Here is a 23,847-nt window from a genome sequence, read left to right as displayed (position 1 = left end):
AGTTCAAAAGCATCAATTCTTCGGCGCTCAGCTTTCTTCACAGTCCAACTCTCATATCCATACATGACTACTGGAAAAACCATAGCCTTGACTAGATGGACCTTAGTCGGCAAAGTAATGTCTCTGCTTTTGAATACACTATCTAGGTTGGTCATAACTTTTCTTCCAAGGAGCAAGCGTCTTTTAATTTCATGGCTGCAGTCACCATCTGCAGTGTTTAGTATTTAACCGATGTTAAATACTAATGTTTTCAGGAAACAAACTGCAGAGACTCCCTTGGCTTTTTCCTGCATCCTGATCAGAATTTTAACCTAAATTAATATTATAGCTCTGTCCAGTTCATCCCCAAGTTCATTGCCTTCTTCAAGATCCCGAGATAAAACATCTCACTTTTAATTTATATATGCTGATAAGAACATCCTGTAGTCTATCCCAATAATCTTGATCTCTAATAGAAGAATTTGGAGCTTTGGACTCTGCCTCTTCTTCTTTATATTATTTATAAATGTTGGGTAACTACCTACCAATTTGCTTCGTTCTCTTGAATACAAATCACATTTGTAGTTTTCCAGTGCTTTATTCAATAAAGACTGCATATTTTGTTCAAAACTCTTTGTTAAAGAGCTTCAGAATGTGTTATTTTGCCTGATTTTCATGTATATATAGCCTACCTTGTAGGCTTCCTGTTTTTTCTACTTAGACTATCTTTTAAATTCTTTGAAAGATTACTTTTCTTCTTAAATTGGTTGTATAAGGTCTTCTTCTCTCGACAGGTATTCTGAGGACATACTTTTCCTGGAGTCCAATACATTGTTTTAAATAATCACTAATTTTTTTATTGCCTAGTTATTAAATGTTCCTTTCCTAATCTTATCTCTATCTAATGCATTTAGTTTCCCTTTCCACCCTTTTTGATTCTGGGAATTCTCAATTAATACCTAATTTGATTTGTGATGTAAGAAAGATGAGATATAAGGTAGAACGTTCTTTTTTGACACCAGTGAGTTTAAATAATTTGATTTCACTTCCTAATTCATTGTGGAGGTCTGATTTTCAGTACTGGTCCTTCTGTGGGTCATGCATGTGGCAAATGTGATTTCTTGCACCATAGTTATCTTAGTTAACCTATAGGGCGAGAAAGAAATTTAGACAAGTTGTAATTTTTTCCTGTATTTTTTTTCCCCAAAGTAGTAATTTTTGTGGAGCTTTCTCCAAGAAAATGAGACTGTTGATAGATTGTTTAAACTGAAGTGGATGTAAAAGAGATGCACAAGATATTCTAATTAATGATAACTTAATATGAGCAAGTATTCTGATAGTTTTATTGTCTAACTTTTCTACGAGTGAAAAAGATTTGAAAAACTCTGAGTGGGAGTGGAGGGATGGCAGTGACCTACCTAAATGGTTGGCTTCAGGTTCCAAGAATGAACTCCGAAAATCCAAGATTGATTAGCTTCCTATCCACAGCATTAAATCTTCAGAAAGGCTGTATATAAAAAATAAACTTTAAGGTTGTTTGATGATCAGAGTTTTCCATCAGCCATACTAACATGATAAGAAACTCGAGATATTTTGGAGACCTTGGCAGGACTTCAAAGAGATATAGAACAGAATGTAGAGAACTTTTCCAAGTTTTGGAAGGCAGCAGTTTGGCTGAGACACACACACACTGAAACGAGAGGCTTCCTTGAAAACATTTTAAAAGGCTTTTCTTATTTTGGAATTCTAAATTATGGGAAAATTCATGCAGGCTTAAAAAACAATTCTGCACCCATATTCCTCCTCAAAGTTTGTCTCCGTGTTAACACTGCTAAAGGATTCCTGAGGCATTTGCAGTAAGCGTTTCAATCAGGTAGCTGATAGTCCTCTAAATGCCGCTTCAAAATATTCTGAAACGAATCTCTTTCATCTCTAATATATTTACTTTTGTTTTGCAGATCTCAAAAGGTGAAGCAACTTAGAGATCTGGGGTCACATCCCTGACGACCTAGAGTTAAGCTGGTGTCGCTTCGCAAGATTTTGGTACCCAAAGCAGCGGAACCGGGATTTAGCATCCTTCCTCTGATAGCACATTTTTTAAAGCAAGCATTCTGCACGTTTGAACAGCGTCTCTTCCATACCCAACACCTCCTCCCAGCCCGCCCCCTGGTTCCTTCCCACCCTCTACCTCGCACCCCCCACCTCCCGCCCCCAGCCTGCGCATGCGTCCTAAGAACCCCCTACACTCGCGGCACAGGCTCAGAGTATTGTCGGGGGCTATTCTCTCTCCCAGGAACATGGCGGCGAGTCAGGGAGGTGGTGGTAACAGTGGGGGCGGCAGTTGTGGTGGAGGTGGAAGTAGCGGTGGCGGTGGTGGGGCCGGAGGGGGAGGTGGCGGAACCGGAGTGGGAGGCGGCGGCGGCGGCGGGACCCTGGTGGTGCCCATCCCGGTACCGACTCTTTTCGGTCAGCCGTTCCCCAACGGGCCGCAGTGGAACCCGGGGAGCCTGCAGCCTCAACACACCGTGAGGAGCCTGGACCGGGCCCTGGAGGAGGCGGGCAACTCCGGCATCCTGAGCCTCAGCGGTAGGAAGCTCCGAGACTTCCCGGGCAGCGGCTACGACCTGACGGACACCACCCAAGCAGGTGACAGGGCGGGGAGGGGGAGGGGAAGCTGGGCGAGGAGGAGGTGGGGGCAGTGGGTTTCTGGGTGGCTGCGTGGCTGCGTTGTTAGACTCCGCTGGTCTGGGCGGGTGCGCGGGGGCGGCGAGACAGTCGGAGCAGCCAGTTCTGAATGTGAGGGGCAGAGCAGGGAAGTGGCGGCGGGCGGGTGGGCAGGAATGCTGACTGAAGGGTCTGTGGAAACCGGGTGGGATGTGAGGAGTGAAAGAGCATTATTGTTAAAGCGAGTTTCCCCACTAACGGGGTGGGGAGGGAGGCATTGACACCTTCCTCAATGCACTTCTTCCAACTCTCGTGAATGTTCCAGTCTTTCCTGGAGGAAAAAAAGACAATACATAAGACCATAATCTACACATATTCTTTAAAGCCATGCGTGCCTGTAAGAATGGTATATCCCTTTTCCTAGTGCAGCAGCAGTATTGCCACGGTTTTTTTTCCGTGTTCTTATTTTGTGTGTGTTTTAATCATCCTAGAATAGTCTTGCCTTCTTGTCACGTATGCCTTTAAATACTGAGATTTGTCATTTTCCTCGTGTTGAGGTAGTGGTGCTTAAATTAGTATTTGCTGCAACGGCAAATTAAATCATCAATCACTTATGTGTCTGCTTTACTAAGGAAAAGAATCCTTGTTTTGAGTTGTGTTGGAGTGTTAATTTTCATTACAGATGTAACCAAAAATTGTTAAGGGCATTTTTGAGAATCAAAATTAACTCCATTCTTTTTGGAGTTGTGGGTTAACAGTTTATCATTTTGGATGAGAAATTGGCTATTGTAATGTTCTTCATATACTCTCTGGTACTCTTTGTTGTGGATGGCATTTTTTTGTTATGAACAGTCTCCTCTCTGCCTTATAAGCCAAGGCTGATTATTTTAGGTGTGTTTTGATTTGATGAAGGACTTTTCACTTTTCATAATCTTCAAATTTGTTATTTATGTATCTGTTTTCATCTGCTTTGCTGAAAGAAATCATGGACAAAATGATCTTAATAAATTTAGGGGCAATTTTGAGGCAATGTAGTAAGTAAATTCACTCATAATGGGAGGTAATAAAAGATCTCTTATTTTCAGAATAACACTATTTCATTGTATTGTGTTTCTAGGTATTAAATCAAGATGTGTGTTTGGATGAGGGTGGGGAGAGGAAGAGAACCCAAATTTGAAGCCTCCTATCCAGTTATTCTCTTAGGAGTTATCCTAAGAACCATCAATGATTTTGTATGTTGGAAAGCATATTTGAGTGTTTACTCTTTCACTTTGAACAGATTTCCTAAACAATATGTTCACATATTCAAGATATATTGGCAAGACATTGTACTACTAGGTGTGTTCTTCAAAGGCTTCAAGAAAAATGGTTTCAGACTGCATCATTATAGGGATATGTTGTTTTGCTTGTTGTTAGCTATAAAAGATTTATCTATCTATAGTGCAGAGTTGAAGTATCCTAGGTTGGCATTCTGGCCTTTCACTGTCTGGCTCCAGTTTATTGTTTCAACCTTAAGTCCTCAAATGCTCCTACATAGAACCCTCTGTTCCAACTAGGTCACCTCCCAGTTCCTCAAACATAGTTTATGAATTTCTGCCTCATTTTTGTAGAAGATCCATATTCATGAGATTTCCTTTTCTCCACCTATTTAATTTTGTTCAACCCCCAGCTTTTCCAAGATGCTGTCTCCAACTCCCTTAGTCCAGGGCAGTCTTCTGTTTCTTTGAATTCCCATGGTACTTAATGTCTTTACCACTTATGTGCTAGTGCTGGCTTTATTTTCTTTTATATGTTTTGCTTTCCCTGGGAAGATGGAAAACTGCTTATGGGCAGGGAATAAGTAATGCACTTCCTTAGTTTTCTCATTATATACATCTTATATTGTACTTAATATTTTTCATAAATATGAGTATCTTATGTGATTATAACCATTGGCTTTTAAGGCTTCAGTTTGTTTTCTGAGGCAAGTTTTAACACAAACCAGAACCATATTTATTCTTGGTAAAATTCATTCATCATAAATTTTATCAGTGTCTACAGTAACAGAGAACTTTTTGAAATAATTCCACCTCATTTTACTTTTTTAAAAAAATTGAATTGGTGTTCCTTGTGGGAACATGTGAGAATTTAAATTAGAGATCTGTGGGTGATTCATTTGCCATTCATTTTTGACCAAATTCAACCACAACTAGTTAGGGGCAATAATCTTGTATGTAAAGAGACTAGTATCCATTATATATAAATGGAATTGAAGAAAAATAGAGCATGTTTGAGATTATACATACATACTTGTGTATATACAAACGTATAAATATGTATATGCAATATAGTCTCTGCTCAATGAAAACATTTCTGTTTGTTGTTATTGTTATATTTAAAATGACTCTCAGTGGAATAATGTTTCAGTACCAAATTGATTAGTTAGACAGCAATGGTTTATTTAGTTGGGAAGAGACTGGAAGAAGGGAAAAGAGGTAGGAAACTATTTGTTAATCTAGGTATGAGGTGGTGAGAATCTAGGTGTGAGGTGGTGAGAATCCAGGTGTGAGGTGGTGAGAATCTAGGTGTGAGGTGGTGGGAATCTAGGTTAAAACAAAATTGGATTAAAAGGGGAAATTGATACATTTAAAGGAAGGGAGATGGCTCTTCACATTGTTTGCTGTTCCTTACCATGTACATAAAAGATGAAATAGACCTGTGGCTTTCCACCTTGCCTGCCAGTCTATGTTCGATACAGGATACGGGATGCTTGGGGCTGGTGCACGGGGATGATCCAGAGTATGGGGTGGGAGGTGGGAGGGGGGTTCAGGATTGGGAACTCATGTACACCCGTGGCGGATTCATGTCAGTGTATGGCAAAACCAATGCAATATTGTAAAGTAAAATAAAGTAAAAAAAAAAAAAAGATAGCAAGGGAGTTTTTTTTTGTTTGTTATTTAATCTATGCCCGGGCTCCACCCCAGACCAATTAAATCAGTCTCAGGGGCAAAGAGGTGTGTGTGTATGTGTGTGTAAGTATTCCCAGGTATTCTTCTGTGCAGTCAGGGTTGGAAAACTCTAGAATTTTTTAGACTTTTAAGAAATATTTATTGTTTGAGTGAATGAGAACATTGATAAAAGTTTGGTGACTAACCTAAAGCTAATTGTCAAGAAGGTCAAAACCAAAGCTAGGAAGGAACTAAATGTTCAAGTTCTAGTACAGAGATCAGAACCAAATGTTCACGTTCTAGTTCAGTACTCTTTCTGATAGACTTGTGTGAAGCAGACTCATTTTTTCATCGTATTATGTCTTTAGTGACTAGGAACTTACAGGAAACTATAGTTTCTCCAGTTCCCTTGAATAACTGTTTTACATTTATCATTATTGGATAAACCTGTGTTAAAATAGTGACTGTAAAATATGTAGCAGTAAAATCTTATTTTCTCTATTAATAGTCTTCCTGTGAGGGAATCTGGATTGTATGTAGCTGATGGCAAAGTTATCTTTGGTATCTTTTTTATTTCTCTTTGCATTTCTGGTGTCTGTTCTTCTTCACCTGTCCCTTTTCTCCTGCTGCCCTCCTTATTTCTTTTTCCCTCTTCAGCCTCACTCCCCTTTCTTTGCTGGGAGGAAGCTCAACTGCTAATAACTAATTATGGCAGCCTTTCTAGGCGATTAACATTTAAAAGGGAGAGTTTGTCAGTTTACTTGATTCTCCATTTGGTGGTTTGTGCTCATGACCTCTTTTGAATTGATATGCCTTCCAGATACTTCTTTATTAAAATACTCATGCATATAAAAACAGGAAATCAGGGATCAGAAAGTTTCAAGAAAATAGCTAACTCTGGTTGTAATGTCTTATCTTTGCTGGTCTGTGGGTAGACTTGGCAAGATAAAGGGAAATTGCCTAGAAAGTTTTAGTCTATCTGGATACTGTGATACTTGTTGACTTTTAGAGAGCTTAAAAATGATAATGGGTAATGGCTATGCAAACAAATTTGGAAACTTTTCATATTTGACTGTCACCAGTACTACAAATAAGTCTCAGTCTATTTGCAGCTGCCCCCTCTGCTTCTTCATAGTTCTTTATGTCCATAAACAATAGGTCTGTGAAACAGATTTAGGAATTCTTTACATATATCAGATTGTGTTGTGTCCTGGTGAATCACATGTTTTCCTGTAAACCTGGAGTCAACTCTAGTATTTCCTACATGTGCTGGTTCACCTCTTCAACTGTGGAGCATGGTGTATTGTATCTGCTTGTAAAATGGAGCCAGTTAAACTTTGCAGCCTCTGATTTTGTTACATAGGTGAAGGCCATCTTAGTGCATTCGGTGGAATAAGCTTGTGATTTTGTGGCCGGAATAAAATATCTGCCTTGCTTTATGTAATAAATATCTTGCTGAAAAGTTGAATATGAAGGACATTTTTGTTAGTTGACTCATATTTTAATTGGTTCAGATTGAATTTGAGTTGCTAAACCTTGCAGTGTTTTATTCAGTGATGAATTCTTCTAGAGCATAAATAGTTGCCCTTTAATTTCTTTCTTTTGCAAGTTCACATTTTAAAATGTTAAAAAAAAAAAGAACCAACCCAAAACCCATGGTAAATAAGAAACACAAAATAAAAAAAAAATGTTATCTTAAGTCAGAGTGTATGGTTGTCATTAAACTCATACCATTTATACAGCTCCTTGTAAATTCTAAGCACTTTCATATATTACCCGTTTGTATCCTAATAATAACCCTGTGGGTTTGTAGAGTGCATAGTAATTACCCTTTGTTGTTGAGAGAGGTTAAGTGATTTGCCCGAAGTTGAATGGCTAGTATATGGCAGAGTGTGGGTCAGAGGCTAGATTTCCTAAATCTAACACTATTCCAGTGTTATTCCTGTTGCAACACTTTCTCTTCTTATAACAAAGCTATTAATAAACACTGTGCTAATAAATAGGTGATTTAATCTGAAAGATGAATGCTTATTTAGCTTCATAGATTATATAGTTTCTGTTTATGGTGCAGTGTGTTTTGTTTTGCACATGATATTTGCATAGCTTGTCTTCATGGTATTGGTTTGACAATAGGTACATTAAGCAAGCTTTTATTAAACTCTAACTCTGGAAACATGATCCTATAAAGGTTTATAAAATAGGTGCATGTGTACAGTAATATATGTAATTATTAGAAAAGAGATGTAGCAATATTAAAAATATATATTTTAATAAATGATACAAATAAGTTATATGAAACTGTGGCATAAGGCTTAATTTTATTGGGAGTTAAGTTAGTTTGAGAAAATTTCCTATAAAGTTAACTCTCGCTGAATCTTGAGTTAAATGATCACTATGGGATCAGCTTCAGTTCAGTTCAGTTGCTAAATTGTGTCCGACTGTTTGCGACCCCATGCATGCCGGGTTGGTTAGGATTAAGCAGAAAGGGACAATTGCAGGCTTTCAGGGGAGAAATTACACCCATATGGAGTTGAGAATGGCATTGCATATTAAGGGCAGATGTTAACTGAAAGTTCACTCTGTATTTTCTCAAACATACTTGGAGGCTGAGAGAATGCAATTGGTGGAGAGTTCAGTGTTAAAATACAAGACGGGGAGGGAGGATCTTCATGGACTGGTCGTTGGCAATGAACATGGTCGTTAGCAATGGAAGGGAGGGGTTACCTAGTTCTCTGACTTTTGCTAAGGTGGCGGGAATGTAGATCCGTGGGGATAATAATGTCTTAAATTTTAATGTTAATCAATGCAGTGTCATCTGGGAAAACAAGTGTATAAGCATAGGAATAGGTACTCAATAGAGCAAAATGCTTTAAGGAATCATTATGGAGAATAAGCCACAGTTTAGAATTAGGACTGTGTGATAAGCAGCTAGATTAATTGCATTTGGAAAATATGATCTTACCATGTTTTCTGGAAAAAATTACCATATATACTTCATGACAGGTAAAAGAACAGAAGTGGTTGATTGAAATATTTTAGAATTGGGATTAGAGACACTGGCTTAAAGTTTAAAATTTAATATTTTGATTTAGATTGTTTGTAACATAAACTCTGAAGTATTTATTTATCATCAAAAGCATAAAGATATACAAGATCCAGAACCTCATTGACAGCATGAGAAGTGATGTTCAGGACACTTTTCACAAATAAAAGTAATTGAAGACTTAGAGCATATTGATTTCCTGGGAGGTGGTATTTAAATTCCAAGGCATACAGTCACACTTTGCAAAAGGGTATATCATTCTCCTAGCCCATCCCAACAGTACACTCTAAGGGATACTTAAACTGTGTGATGCCCACCGCCATTGTACAGAGACTGTTCATCATCATGAACAATTTAGAAGGGGAAACCTTTTATTTTTCTCTATACTTTGTGTATATTTAGGTAGTTCTTGAAGCATTGTAATACAATCAGTTCTCTGAAAAATTTCAGAAAGTTTTCTCTGCTTCCCTTTTTCCCCCCCATTTCCCTTTTATAGGAAAAAAAAATACCTTATACTCCAGGGAACCATTTAATGTAATAAAAGAAAACTGTACAAGTGAGTTTTATAACAATAATTTAAGTTTGTGTTTAGTTTCATTTTAAACTAGTGTATTCAGTCTGCTAAAGGTCTAACTTTTAGTCTTTACATTTCTACTGTTTCAAATAAATTATAAATTGATAGCATTCCATTTATAGACTGCCAGTCAGTAGACTGTAATGGATAGTTAAACAATATATATTGTCTAATATATGTTTTGATAAAAAATTTATTTTAAGTTTTTTTTCCAAATAGGAAAATAAAGTCTTACCTATTTGTGGAGATTGTTTATCTGTGTCCTCTTATAATTTGAGGCATGGATTGGTGTTTAAATTAATTATGCTTCTTTCGGTGAAATTTTATGCATAATATTAGGGATTTAAGGGGACAAGAGACAGAAATAAAATGATTGTGTATAAACTTTTATTCGAACTGTATGGAGACTAACCAATTCTAGAACATTTGTGAATTTGGATTTGATTCAAAAATGACTTCGTTAAATGCTTATGTCCCTAAGAGACTCCAGAATATGCAGCATAGAAATTTTCCCCTCTTAAAAAAATAATTCCAGTATATAAATCCTTAGTACTTTAGCTAATTGGTTAGAGATGCCTGTGTCAATGGGAAATCAATTACTTTTAAAGATATTTATAAATTTAAAAATAGTAAATCAAACATAGATAACTATCTCCTTAATCTACCTTGATGAGTATGTAGAATATATTTGTCATATCTATTTTATATAAATGGACAAGATGGTATAAAGTTGCTGCCTTTAGGGAATTTATGATTTTAAGTGGTGGTATAAATTAAGTATTCATGTATCTATTATATAGACTAGATCATGGTTTTAAGGAATGGGGATCTTGCCCCCAAGAGATATTTGGTAATGTTGGGGCTTCCCTGGTAGCTCAGATGGTAAAGTGTCTGCCTGCAATGTAGGAGATCTGGGTTCGATCCCTGGGTTGGGACGATCCTTGGAGAAGGAAATGGCAGCCCACTCCAGTACTCTTGCCTGGAAAATTCCATGGATGGAGGAGCCTGGTAGGTTACAGTCCATGGGATCACAAAGAGTCAGACATGACTGAGCAACTTCATTGGTTTTTGGAAACAGTTTTGATTGTCATAACTTGGGGATGCTACTCACATCTAATGGGTAGAAGCCAGGGATGCTGCTAAGCATCCTAAAATGAACAGGACTGCACACACAACAAAGACTTTCCAGGTCCAAAATGTCAATGGTGCCAAGACTGAGCACTGCTTGGCTAAAGTGAGATGAATGTCATAAGTGAAAACAAAGCAGTGTGCAAATTTGAAAAGGGAGTGGTGACATCGATTATAGGATAGGCTTTGAAGGGGAAAGGATCAGATTATATACTTAATCATAAAAAGAGGATCCAATTCTCTGTGACCCCATGGACTATAGCTCACCAGGCTCCTCTGTCCATGAAATTCTCCAGGCAAGAACACTGGAGTGGGTTGCCATTTCCTCCTCCAGGGGATCTTCCCAACCCAGGGATTGAATCCGTGTCTCCAGCATCTCCTGCAGTGGCATGCGGGTTCTTTACCACTGTGCCACCAGGGAAGCCCATTTAAAAAAAAAGAGGATACTACATGAGTATTGACATCCCAGAGTCTCTTGAAACTCAAAATGTCAAAAAAAAAAAATTCAACTTTTGTATTGACCCTAGGACCTCTGGTCTTGCAGACCAGAAACTTGGGAATTATTCTTGACTCTTCACCTTCCCTCACCCTCTATATATGGTTGGAACTTAAGGGCTCTTGATCATAACTCTTTGAATAGCTTTCAATTCTGTTCCATTCCGGTCTAATCTGTGTCAGTTGTTATTGTTTATGTCCTTTTCTCCTCACCTTTAACTGACCCTATCAGCAGTTTTTCCCAAATGATTTCTCTGCTTCATGTTCAGTTTGCTTCAAGTCCAATTCGTTCTTCATACTGTAGCCTGAGGACTCTTATATGCAAATCTGCTTCTCACTTGTTGTTACTAAGACAGCTTCCAGCCAGTAAGCTTGCTCCTTAATAATACATTGCTTAGTTCTTGTTTTGAACTTTTAAAAAATGTAATACTTAACTCTGCTTTATATAACTGGTAATTTTAATATTATATTACTTACTACTAAGTTGCAAAGATACAAATTGTATGAAACTGCAGTTTGATGGCTGAATTATCTTTCATTGTGCAACTATAGCATACTTTATCCACTTTCTCACTGGTGGCCATAATATTGTTAACATATTTTTACTCTTGTGAACAGTACTACTGTAAGCATTATTATTCATGTGTCCTGTTGTAAATATACAATAATTTCTTGTGTGTATACTTGTGAATGAAATAGCTGGGTTATATAATAATATTTGTTGTTGTTCATTCGCCAAGTTGTGTCTGACTCTTTTTGACCCCATGCACTGCAGCATGCCAGGCTCCCTGTCCTTCACCATTTCCTGGAGTTTGCTCAAACTCATGTCCATTGAGTTGTTGATGTCATCCAACCATGCTGGATCATGGAAAAAGCAAGAGAGTTCCAGAAAAACATCTATTTCTGCTTTATTGACTATGCCAAAGCCTTTGACTGTGTGGATCACAATAAATTGTGGAAAATTCTGAAAGAGATGGGAATACCAGACCACCTAACCTGCCTCTTGAGAAATCTATATGCAGGTCAGGAAGCAGCAGTTAGAACTGGACATGGAACAACAGACTGGTTCCAAATAAGAAAAGGAGTACATCAAGGCTGTGTATTGTCACCTGCTTATTTAACTTCTATGCAGAGTACATCATGAGAAACACTGGGCTGGAAGAAGCACAAGCTGGAATCAATATTGCTGGGAGAAATGTCAATAACCTCAGATATGCAGATGACACCACCCTTATGGCAGAAAGTGAAGAGGAACTAAAAAGCCTCTTGATGAAAGTGAAGAGGAACTAAAAAGCCTCTTGATGAAAGTGAAAGAGGAGAGTGAAAAAGTTGGCTTAAAGCTCAACATTCAGAAAACGAAGATCATGGCATCTGGTCCCATCACTTCATGGGAAATAGATGGGGAAACAGTGGAAACAGTGTCAGACTTTATTTTTTGGGGCTCCAAAATCACTGCAGATGGTGACTGCAGCCATGAAGTTAAAAGATGCTTGCTCCTTGGAAGGAAAGTCATGACCAACCTAGATAGCATATTCAAAAGCAGAGACATTACTTTGCCAACAAAGGTCCATCTAGTCAAGGCTATGGTTTTTCCTGTGGTCATGTATGGATGTGAGAGTTGGACTGTGAAGAAGGCTGAGCGCTGAAGAATTGATGCTTTTGAAGTGTGGTGTTGGAGAAGACTCTTGAGAGTCCCTTGGACTGCAAGGAGATCCAACCAGTCCATTCTGAAGGAGATCAGCCCTAGGATTTCTTTGGAAGGAATGATGCTGAAGCTGAAACTCCAGTACTTTGGATACCTCATGCGAAGAGTTGACTCATTGGAAAAGACTCTGATGCTGGGAGAGATTGGGGGCAGGAGGAGAAGGGGACGACCGAGGATGAGATGGCTGGATGTCATCACTGACTTGATGGATGTGAGTCTGAGTGAACTCTGGGAGTTAGTGATGGACAGGGAGGCCTGGCGTGCTGCGATTCGTGGGGTCGCAAAGAGTCGGACACGACTGAGCGACTGAACTGAACTGAACCATCTCATCCTCTGTTGTCCCCTTCTCTTCCTGGCTTCAGTCTTGCCCAGCATCAGAGTCTTTTCCAATGAATCAGCTATCGCATCAGGTGGCCAAAGTATTGGAGCTTCAGCTTCAGCATCAGTCCTTCCAATGAATATTCACGGTTGATTTCCTTTAGGATTGACTGGTTTCATCTTGCAGTTGAAGGAACTCTCAAGAGTCTCCCCCAGCACCGCAGTTCGAAAGCGTCAGTTCTTCACCACTCAGCCTTCTTTATGGTCCAGCTCTCACATCCGTACATGACTACTGGAAAAACCACAGCTATGACTATACAGACCTTTTTTGGCAAAGTGATATCTCTGCTTAAAAATACTGGCTAGGTTTGGCATAGCTATTCTTCCAAGGAGCAAGCATCTTTTAATTTCACAGTCAACTTCTGCATTGATTTTGTAGCCCAAGAAAATGAAATCTGACACTGTTTCCACATTTTCCCCATCTATTTTCTATGAAATGATGGGACCAGATGCCATGATCTTAGTTTTTTGAATGTTGAATTTTAATCCAGCTTTTTTCCTCTCCTCTTTCACCTTCATCAAAAGGCTCTTAAGTTCCTCTTCACTTTCTGCCATTAAAGTGGTATCATATGCATATCTAAGGTTATTGATATTTCTCCCAGCAATCTTGATACCAGCTTGTGCTTCATCCAGCCCAGCATTTCGCATGATATACTCTGCATATAAGTTAAATAAACAGGGTGGCAATATATAGCCTTGACATACTCCTTTCCCAAGTTTTTTCCATGTACAGTTCTAACTGTTGCTTCTTGACCTGCATACCTACCTCAGAAGGCAGGTAAGGTGCTTTGGTATTCCTATCTCTTTAAGAATATTCCACAATTTGTTGTGATCCACAGAGTCAAGGGGTTTAGCATAGTGAATGAAGCAGAAGTAGATGTTTTTTTAAAAAAAATTTAATTGGAGACTACTTTACAATATTGTGGTTTTTGCCATACATTCACATGAATCAGCCTTGGGTGTACATATGTTCCCCATCCTGACTCTCCTCCCCACCATCCCATCCCTCAGGGTCATCCCAGTTCACCAGCCCTCAGCACCCTGTCTCATGCATTGAACCTGGACTGGCGATCTATTTCACATATGATAATATACATGTTTCAATGCTATTCTCTCAAATCATTCCACCCTTACCTTCTCCCACAGAGTCCAACAGTCTGTTCTTTACATCTGTGTCTCTTTTGCTATCTTGCATACAGGATCATCATTACCATCTTTCTAAATTCCGTGTATATGTGCTAATATACTGTATTGGTGTTTTTCTTTCTGACTTACTTTGCTCTATATAATAGGCTCCAGTTTCATCCACCTCATTAGAACTGGTTCAAATGTATTCTTTTTAATGGCTGAGTAATATTCCATTGTGTATATGTACCACAGCTTTCTTACCCATTCATCTGCTGATGGACATCTAGGTTGCTTCCATGTCCTGGCTATTGTAAACGGTGCTGCAGTGAACATTGGGGTACACGTGTCTTTTTCAATTCTGGTTTCCTCGCTGTGTATGCCCAGCAGTGGGATTGCTGGGTTGTATGGCAGTTCTATTTCCAGTTTTTAAGGAACCTCCACACTGTTCTCCATAGTGGCTGTACTAGTTTGAATTCCCACCAACAGTATAAGAGGGTTCCTTTTTCTCTGTACCCTCTCCAGCATATATTTTTTGTAGACTTTTTGATAGCAGCCATTCTGACCGGCATGAGATGGTACCTCACTGTGGTTTTGATTTGCATTTCTCTGATAATGAGTATGCTGAGCATTTTTTCATGTGTTTATTAGGCATTTGTATGTCTTCTTTGCAGAAATATCTGTTTAGTTCTTTGGCCCATTTTTTGATTGGTTTGTTTATTTTTCTGGAATTGAACTGCAGGAGTTGCTTGTATATTTTTGAGATTAGTTGTTTGTCATTTGCTTCATTTGCTATTATTTTCTCCCATTCTGAAGGCTGTCTTGTCACCTTGCTTATAGTTTCCTTTATTGTGCAAAAGTCTTTTATGTTTAATTAGGTCCCATTTGTTTTTAAGGAATTCGCTTACTTTTTCTATGATCAGCCTATGGCAATTTGACCTCTGGTTCCTCTGCCTTTTCAAAATCCAGCTTATACATCTGGACATTCTCCTTTTATGTACTGCTGAAACCTAGCTTGAAGGGTTTTGAGCATAATCTTGCTGGCATGTGAAATGAGTGCAATTGTATAGTAATTTTTATATTCTATGGCATTGCCCTTCTTTGGGATTGGAATGAAAACTGATTTTTTGCAGTCCTGTGGCCACTGCTGAGTTTTCCAAGTTTGCTGGCATAATGAATACAGCAATCTAACAGTATCATCTTTTAAGATTTGAAATAGCTCAGCTGGAATTCCATCACCTTCTCTAGCTTTGTTTGTTTTTCAGTCCAGTTCAGTTGCTCAGTCGTGTCCGACTCTTTGGGATCCCATGGACTGCAGCATGCCAGGCTTCCCTGTCCATCACCAACTCCTCGAGTTTTCTCAAACTCATGTCCATTGAGTCAGTGATGGCATCTGACCATCTCATCCTCTGTTGTCCCCTTCTCCTCCTACCTTCAGTCTTTCCTAGCATTAGGGTCTTTTCCAATGAGTCAGTTCTTCACATCAGGTAGCCAAAGTATTGAAACTTCAGCTTCAGCATCAGTCCTTTGTAATGAATTGAATTACACCACTTTTGTTGTAATGCTTCTCAAGACTCACTTGACTTCACATTCCAAGACATCTGGCTGTAGGTGATTCACCACATCATCATGGTTAACTGGGTCATTAAGAGCTTTTTTGTACAGTTCTGTGTATTCTTGCCACCTTTTCTTAATTTCTTCTGCTTCTGTTCCATCATTGCTGTTTTATTCCTTTATTGTGCCTATCTTTGTATGAAATGTTCCCTTGGTAACTCCAGTTTTCTTAAAGAGATCTCTAGTTTTTCCCATTCTCTGGAACTCTGCATTTAGTTTAGTTTAGTTCCGTTTCTCCTTTGCCTTTCACTTCTCTTCCTTTCTCAGCTATTTGTAAGGCTGTCTCAGACAACCACTTTGCCTTCTTGCATTTCTTTTTCTTGGGGATGGTTTTGGTCATCACCTCCTGTGAAATGTTATGAACCTCCATCCATGGTCCTTCAGGCACTCTGTGTACCAGATCTAGTCTCTTGAATCTATTTGTCACCTCCACTTTATAATCATAAGGGATTTGATTTAGGTCATAATGAATGGCTTTATGGTTTTCCCTATATTCTTCAATCTGAGCCTGAATTTTACAATAAGAAGCTGATGATCTGAGTGACAGTCAGCTCCAGGTCTTGTTTTGGCTCACTGTATATGTCTTTTCCATCTTCGCTGCAAAGAATATAATTGGTCGATTTTGGTACTGACCATCTGGTGATGTCCCTGTGTAGAGTTGGCTCTTGTATTGTTGCAAAAGGGTGTTTGCTATGACCAGTGTGTTCTCTTGGCAAAATTCTGTTAACCTTTGCCCTGCTTCATTTGGTACTCCAAGGCCAAACTTGCCTGTTATTCCAGGTATCTCTTGACTTCCTGCTTTTGCATTCTAGTCCCCTATGATGAAAAGGGCATCTTTTTTTGGTGTTAGTTCTAGAAGGTCTTGTAGGTCTTCATAGAACCATTCAACTTCAGCTTCTTCGGCATTAGTGGTCGGGGCATAGACTTGGATTACTGTGATATTGAATGGTTAGTCTTGGAAACGAACAGAGATCATTCTGTTGTTTATGAGACTACACCCAAGTACTGCATTTCTTACTCTTGTTGACTATGAGGGCTATGCCATTTCTTCTAAGGTATTCTTTGACACAATAGGAGATATAATGGTCATCTGAGTTAAATTCGCCCATGCCAGTGCATTTTAGTTCACTGATTGCTAAAATGTCAACGTTCACTCTTGCCACCTCCTGTTTGACCACTTCCAGTTTACCTTGATTCATGGACCTAACATTCTAGGTTCCTATTGCAGTATTGTTCTTTCCAGTATTGTTCTGGAAGTAAAACATCGGACTTTACTTCCATCACTAGTCACATCCACAACTGGGTAGGTGTTGTTTTTGCTTTGACTCCATTTCTTCATTCTTTCTGGAATTATTTCTCCACTCTTCTCCAGTGATATATTGGGCACCTACTGACCTGGGGAATTCATCTTTCAGTGTCATATCTTTTTACCTTTTCATACTGTTCATGGCATGAATACTGAAGTGATTTGCCATTCTGTTCTCCAGCATCCTGTGTTTTGTCAGAACTCTCCACCATGACCTGTTTATTTTGGGTGGCCCTACATGGCATGGCTCATAGTTTCATTGAGTTAGACAAGGCTGTGGTCCATGTGATCAGTTTGATTAGTTTCTGTGATTGTGGTTTTCATTCTGTCAGCCCTCTGATGAATAAGGATAAGAGGCTTATGGAAGCTTCTTGATGGGAGAGACTGACTGTTGGGCAAGCTGGATCTTGTTCTGATGGGCAGGGCCATGCTCAGTAAATCTTTAATCTAATTTTCTGTTGATGGTTGGGGCCGTGTTTCCTCCCAGTTGTTTGGCGTGAGGCCAGACTGTTGACCCATGCCTCCACTCCTGGACACTCACAGGCAAGTCTGATTCAGTCTCTTGTGGGGACACTGCTCCATTCTCCTGGCTCCTAGTGCACACAGGTTTGATTTGTGTCTTCCAGGAATCTGTTTCCCCAGTCCTGTGGCAGTTCTGTGATCAAATCCTACTGGCCTCCAAAGTCAAATTCCCTGAGGGTTCTCAGTCCCTTTGCTGGATCCTCAGGTTGGTAAATCTGTTGTCAGTCCTAGAACTTTCTTAACAGTGCAGGAATTTCTTTGATGTAATTGTTCTGCAGTTTGTGGGTCATCTGCCTGGCGGCTCTATGGTGCAGCTAATGGTGACCTCCTCTAAGAGGGCTTATGCCACATGCTGTGTGACCCAGGTTTGCTGCAGTCAGAGCCCCTATCCCCACGGCAGGCCACTGCTGACCAGTGCCTCTGCAGGAGACACTCAAACACTCAAAGGCAGGTCTGGCTGTCTGTGTGGTCCTGGTGTACATAAGGTTTTGTTTGAGCCCTCCAGGCGTCTCTGGTGGGTATAGGGTTTGATTCTAAACGTGATTTTTCCCCTCCTACTGTCTTTTTGGGGCTTCCCCTTTGCCTTTGGACATGAGGTATCTTTTTGGTGGGATCCAACATTCTCCTGTCAATGGTTGTTCAGCATCAAGTTGCAGTTTTGGAGTTTTCAGAGGAGAAGATGAGCGCACATCCTTCTCTGATTCCTGTGCTCATTTACACATCTGAAGATTGTCAGGGGGCCAGCAGATTCTAGACACTATGGGGACCAGCAGCTTTTAGACACATTCCCTAAGCACGGGTCAACACACTTGTCATCAGTTACTTAAGCCAGACTGGTTCCTCCTCAACCTGCAGATCTTGGTGGCCGCCACTTGGGATTCTGGCTGTGACAGCTATACCAACCCAGCTGGGGTTTGGAGTGGGTAGCCTATCCTTTCTCCAGGGGATCTTCCCGACCCAGGAATTGAACTGGGGTCTCCTGCATTTCAGGCAGATTCTTTAGCAGCTGAGCTACTAGGGAAGCTCCTGTAATATCTTTGAGAACCTTTAAAATGATGGGCAAATCATAGTTCTTATTCTTTACTCTTCTTTTGATTAATAGTGAGGTTGAATGTATTTTCACATATATCTAGGTCATTGATAATTTTTATTTTTGAATCTATTTATGTCCTTGGCCCAGGCTTTATATAGGAACTGTTAGTATCATTTTGCTTAAAAATTTTTTTAAATTTATTTCACTACACTGGGTCTTACTTGCAGCACTCTGAATCTTCAATTTTCGTTGGTGGCATGGGGATCTTTAATTGCAGCATATGAACTGTTAGTTTCAGTATGCAAGATTTTTGTTGTGGCTTGTGAACTCCCAGTTGGTGCATGTGGGATCTAGTTCCCTGACCAGGTATTGAACACAGGCTCCTGCATTGGAGCACAGAGTCTTAGCCACTGGACCACCAGAGAAGTCCCTCATTTTGCTCTTTGATAGACTGTAGTTTTCTTTATGTAAAACTTATGTAGCTAAATCTAGAAATCTTTTCATTTGTGAATTATTTCTTCATTTGATGCTTTGAAAGTCCATCCCCAATTCTAGAATTGAGTGACTGTTCACTAAAATGTTTTTCTAGTTTTTTATGATTCATTATTATGTTTATCTTTTTCTTCCATCTGAAACTTATTTTAGTAAAAGTTATGTGATGAGGCTATAACATTTGTCTTTTGAAAATAAAAAGTTTTTGAGAACCACTTAATAATACAACATAAGTTCAAAATGCTAAATTTATAGTATAATAAATTTTATAGGGGTTGAAGTAGAGTGCCATTCTCAACCATCACTTTGATGTTTGAATGTCATTATACTGCATTATTTTTTTGTGAAATTGAAACAATATGTAGAATTTTCTACATACAGCTGTGCATAGAGCTTCCCCTTCCCCCCTTAAAAAATAAAGTCTTGTCTTTCCACGTGGCTTAGTAATTGTATGACTCAAAGTCCTTTTCTCACTGAGCATGCATGTAATCTGTCCTCTGGTTAGCAGCTGTGGTTTCTCCTTGCAACATCTGTTTTTGTTTGCACCCTTGTTTCTCAAAGCGCCTGTGCTCAAAAGGAGTCTTCCATTGTTGGTTCCTGCAGGTCACTGAGGTCTGCTTGTTATTGTTTCTCATAACTGTTGGCTTTAAAGCATTTTTATTCACTTTTTTGAATATTTACATCACTTTTTTCTCTCCACTGTACTTATGGTAATACTTTAACTCATCATGAAGTAGCTTAGAAATTCTTGAGCTGTGCATCTTACTCAGTGAGGCTTCAGTGCTATAGCAGAGAAGGCAATGGCACCCCACTCCAGTACTCTTGCCTGGAAAATCCCATGGATGGAGGAGCCTGGTGGGCTGCAGTCCATGGAGTCACTAAGAGTCGGAGACGACTTGAGCGACTTCACTTTCACTTTTCACTTTCGTGCATTGGAGAAGGAAATGGCAACCCACTCCAGTGTTCTTGCCTGGAGAATCCCAGGGACAGGGGAGCCTGGTGGGCTGCCGTCTATGGGGTCACACAGAGTCGGGCACAACTGAAGTGACTTAGCAGCAGCAGCAGCTATAGACTGATTTTTCATTATCTTGTTCTGAATGACAGCACAATACCTTTTTAGGGAATACTGAATCAAGAAATCACCTGTCTTTGCTGAGGGCATCTGTTGAAAGCAGATGCCAGAGCCATGGGGTTGTCATTTCCCATCAAGTTCCAACATCAGAGTCTTAATACTTCAAAGATACTCTCCATTCTTTTATCGACGGACAGCTGTGGTGCCTCATGTTTTCTTGTTGCTTTTGTTTCTACTCCTAACATTTCTTTTAGATGAGAAAATAGATAATGAAACATTAGTATTTTAGAGCATATTACTCAGATTTTATGTACACCAATTACTGAAAAGCACAGAAAATTTATTTTTTTCATTTTTATGTTAGGAAATAAGTATTTAAGTTAGTTGATTTTATGCACTTTCCTGAAGACATATAATTCTAGCATATATTTTTAATGTAAATAAGAACTGAATGTAATAGTTTTCAGCATTTTATTTTGTACCTTTATGAACATTATACATCATTGGCTACAAATTGATAATTTTCCTTTCATTTCTTTTGTTTATTTCCTCTAGGGATTTAAGAATGTTTACTCATTTCCAGTAGCTCTGAGGTAGTGAGGAGCAGTAATTAAGTGATTTGGACAATCTTTTATACGTAATCATGAGTAGAATTAGAATATAGTTCAGATACAGTCTAGTGCTCATCTACTAAATAACAGTTATATCGCATTTTTCAGTCTACAGGACTTCTGTAAACTGTGAGATAAACCCCAAGGATGATGAAGTATTGGTCCCATCACAACATGTTTGTACAAATCACAATTTTAGTCAAACTAAGTGGGGGTAATTTTTTTTTTTTTGCATAGTTCCTTTCACCGAAGTGTTAGGGAACAATAATTAGAATTTCTTAGAGGTGATATCTGATTTGCTTTTAACCTACCCTAACATGTCGTATCTGATTCAGTCCTTATGGAATTTTGAATGAATGACACAGGTTATGATTCAATTTAGGATGCTGCCTGGGAAATAAGAATGAGACTTGGAAGGTGAGAATGAGGATTTGCCTGCCTCTGTCTCAGGCTCTGAGTGCAGAACTACAGAGAATTTGGTGCTTATGATATTTATTTTACCTTGTATATTTTCTGTGGTGAGGCTGCAACTTCCAATTGCTGGTCAGTAAGGAATGTACATGGTAGAGTTGGGAGATAATATTCCATGGGTCTCATGTTTTTATACATCCTGCCAGTGAAGCACTAACAGCCCTTTGTTCAGGACCATCTTTGGGAAGAATGAGATAATTTCTGTCTTGAGAGCAAAGGACAATTATGCTTATTATCAAGAAAAATAATGTTTCCGTTTGAACACAGTGCAGGCATATGTACTGTCTATTATAAAAGATTTGAGTTCCCTTAATTCGAAGCTCCTCTTCTGTAATGTGGTGTATTGTATGTGCAAGTATCCATCTATACCCATATATGTTGCCCCTGTGAGTTTTGGGGAGAAAGAGGAACTGCTACAGATATGCTGGTCATGCCACTTGCTGTGCTGTGGGTAATTAAGTCCTTTGACTCACACAGGGGTTTCATGCCTTCTGCCAGCACCCGTTAAACTGTTAGGCTAGCTTGTTGGCTGACAAGTAGGTTGAAGTCTCAGATCCTTTAGAGTTCTTGACAAGTACTCAACAGAATGGTTTTGCCTATAAGATGTTACAAACCTTTTGAAGAAACTTGTTTAATTTTCTTTAATCCTTGTTAATTGAGTTGGTTAAAATATTGAAAAATTAATAAGGGTCCTCTCTTTTAAGGAGCCAAGAAAGCTGTGTGTTGGCTCAGACTAAGCAGTTCTGAAATGCTAAATTGGGAACAGCTGAAAGTTTTTTAATGTTCATTATTTTCTTAACTAAAAATTAGGGCTTGAAGTAAGATTTTTGTTCTGCTTCCTATTGCAAGAAGAAACCTAGGATATGAATGTAGTTAGGAGATTTAGAATTTCTTTGACTCTACTTTGGGGTTCCAGTGGAACAGAATATTTGAAGTCTGGGACAGGAAGTCACAATGCATAATGTGTTGGAGGAATGGACGAGCACACATAAAACATGGACTTTGAAGTCACATCTGAGTTGGGAACCTCTGTGCTGTCAATTACTACTAGTTGTTTTTTAACATTAGACATGCCATTCAATATGTCTTTGATTCATGTGTATAATGAGGGGTAGTGGCTACCTCATAAGATTGTTTTGAAGATTTGAAATTGTGCAAAGCCTATAGCATTCAGATCTAGCATATATGGAAGGTGCGTGTTTATGTTCACGTGCAAATGTATGTATAAGGTATTTGCTTTAGTTCCACTTAGCTTATTGTTGATGTGATTTTACAATTCTGATTTCAAATTATTTCTCTACTTAACTGTCATATTTCTTTAAGCAGAAAATTCTCTGTCTCTGTTAATGATGAATCTGTGTTCTAACAACACCCATCATTTGTTAGACACTTTTCCATAGGTGAAAATGTGACAGTTTTTCAGTTGATCTAGGATTTTTTTTAAGTAAGAGGAACTATAGCAGCCTGTACTATTAAATACCACCCAGAGAAGACTCATGTATCAGTTCATTTTAACAATTTGTGACAAAAGTCATACAGCCTTTTGTACAGTGAATAAGACAAAACTGAAATTAGTATAGTATAATAGTATACGTTCTGAAATAATTTGCTATACCTTGGCAGAAATGATAGCCAGTGGGCCAAGAATTGTACTTGGTGACAGATGGACCCATCTGTGGCTCTTGTGGCTGCAGCTTGGGAGGCAGCAAACAGATTTCCTTTCCATCTGACTCCTTTCCTCCCTTCTCTAGCTTTTTTGACCTCTGAAACTTGAGTGATACAGAACATAATTTAGATCAGATTATTTAAAATGATCTATTAACGTCTTTAACAGGCTCCCAGCAGTTTTACAAGGAGCAGTTTGAAGGAAGACAAGAAACAGTACACAGTCTGTCTACTGTTGAGTTATTGCCAATACTACTTGATATGATCTATAAGAAGAACTAAGATGAAACCTAGTTCACTGGTGATACAGGTTTTTATCCTCAAGGATACTAATTAATTGAGTTATCACCTTACTACTAAAGAAAAAAATGTACAACTATTAGAATATTTTTGCAGGCATTTTCTCATTAATTCTGATAAACTAGTTTTGAGAAATGCGTTTGTTTCCTGTGGCTGCTGTAACAAATGACCCATAAACTTGGTGGTTTGAAACAACGGAAATTTACTCTCTTATAGTTCTTGAGACCAGAAGTCCAAAATAAGTCTTTTGAAGCTAAGATCAAGGTTTCAGCAGGGATATAAACCCTCTGGAGACTTGAGAGAATCCACTCCTCATCTCTTCCAGCGTCCGGTAACTGCTGGCATTCTGTGACCTCATCACTCCAGTGTCTTCCTCCATCTTTCACATGGCCTTTTCCTCAATGTGCATCTTGTTTCCCTCCGTCGTCTTTCTGTAAAGATATGTGCGATGGCACTTAGCACCCACCTGGATGATGCAGGATATTATCCGTTGCAAGACACTTAATTATATCTGCCAAAAAATTTTACCGTATAAGCTAACATTGACAGGTTCCAGGAATTATTAGGACCTGATATCTTTGAGGGCTACCATTCAGCTCACTACAGGAAGATAAAGAGCAGAATTTAATTTCTTTTCTTGTGTGTATGTGGGAAAGGTGAAACATTTTTACAATTGTCGTTTCCCAAGTCTTACTTGTCCCCTAAGAAGGTAGACTTTAAAGCTGTTTGTGAAATGAATCTCA

General features: G+C 38.9%; 1 protein-coding gene across 1 annotated transcript in view; it reads left to right on the top strand.

The window, feature by feature from the left end:
• The first annotated feature begins 2,266 nt into the window (after positions 1-2,266).
• Positions 2,267-23,847, top strand: part of LRCH2 (leucine rich repeats and calponin homology domain containing 2) — a 106,185-nt gene continuing 84,604 nt past the window's right edge. The window contains exon 1 of the mRNA XM_040265119.1: positions 2,267-2,625. Within this exon, the coding sequence (XP_040121053.1) occupies positions 2,277-2,625 (349 nt within the window). The 5' untranslated portion in view covers positions 2,267-2,276. The remainder of the gene's footprint in view (positions 2,626-23,847) is intronic.

Source organism: Oryx dammah, unplaced genomic scaffold (assembly GCF_014754425.2).
Source record: "Oryx dammah isolate SB20612 unplaced genomic scaffold, SCBI_Odam_1.1 HiC_scaffold_23, whole genome shotgun sequence".
NCBI lineage: Eukaryota > Metazoa > Chordata > Mammalia > Artiodactyla > Bovidae > Oryx > Oryx dammah.
Note: the sequence above shows the minus strand (reverse complement) of the source record. Positions and strands in the feature narration are given on the sequence as shown.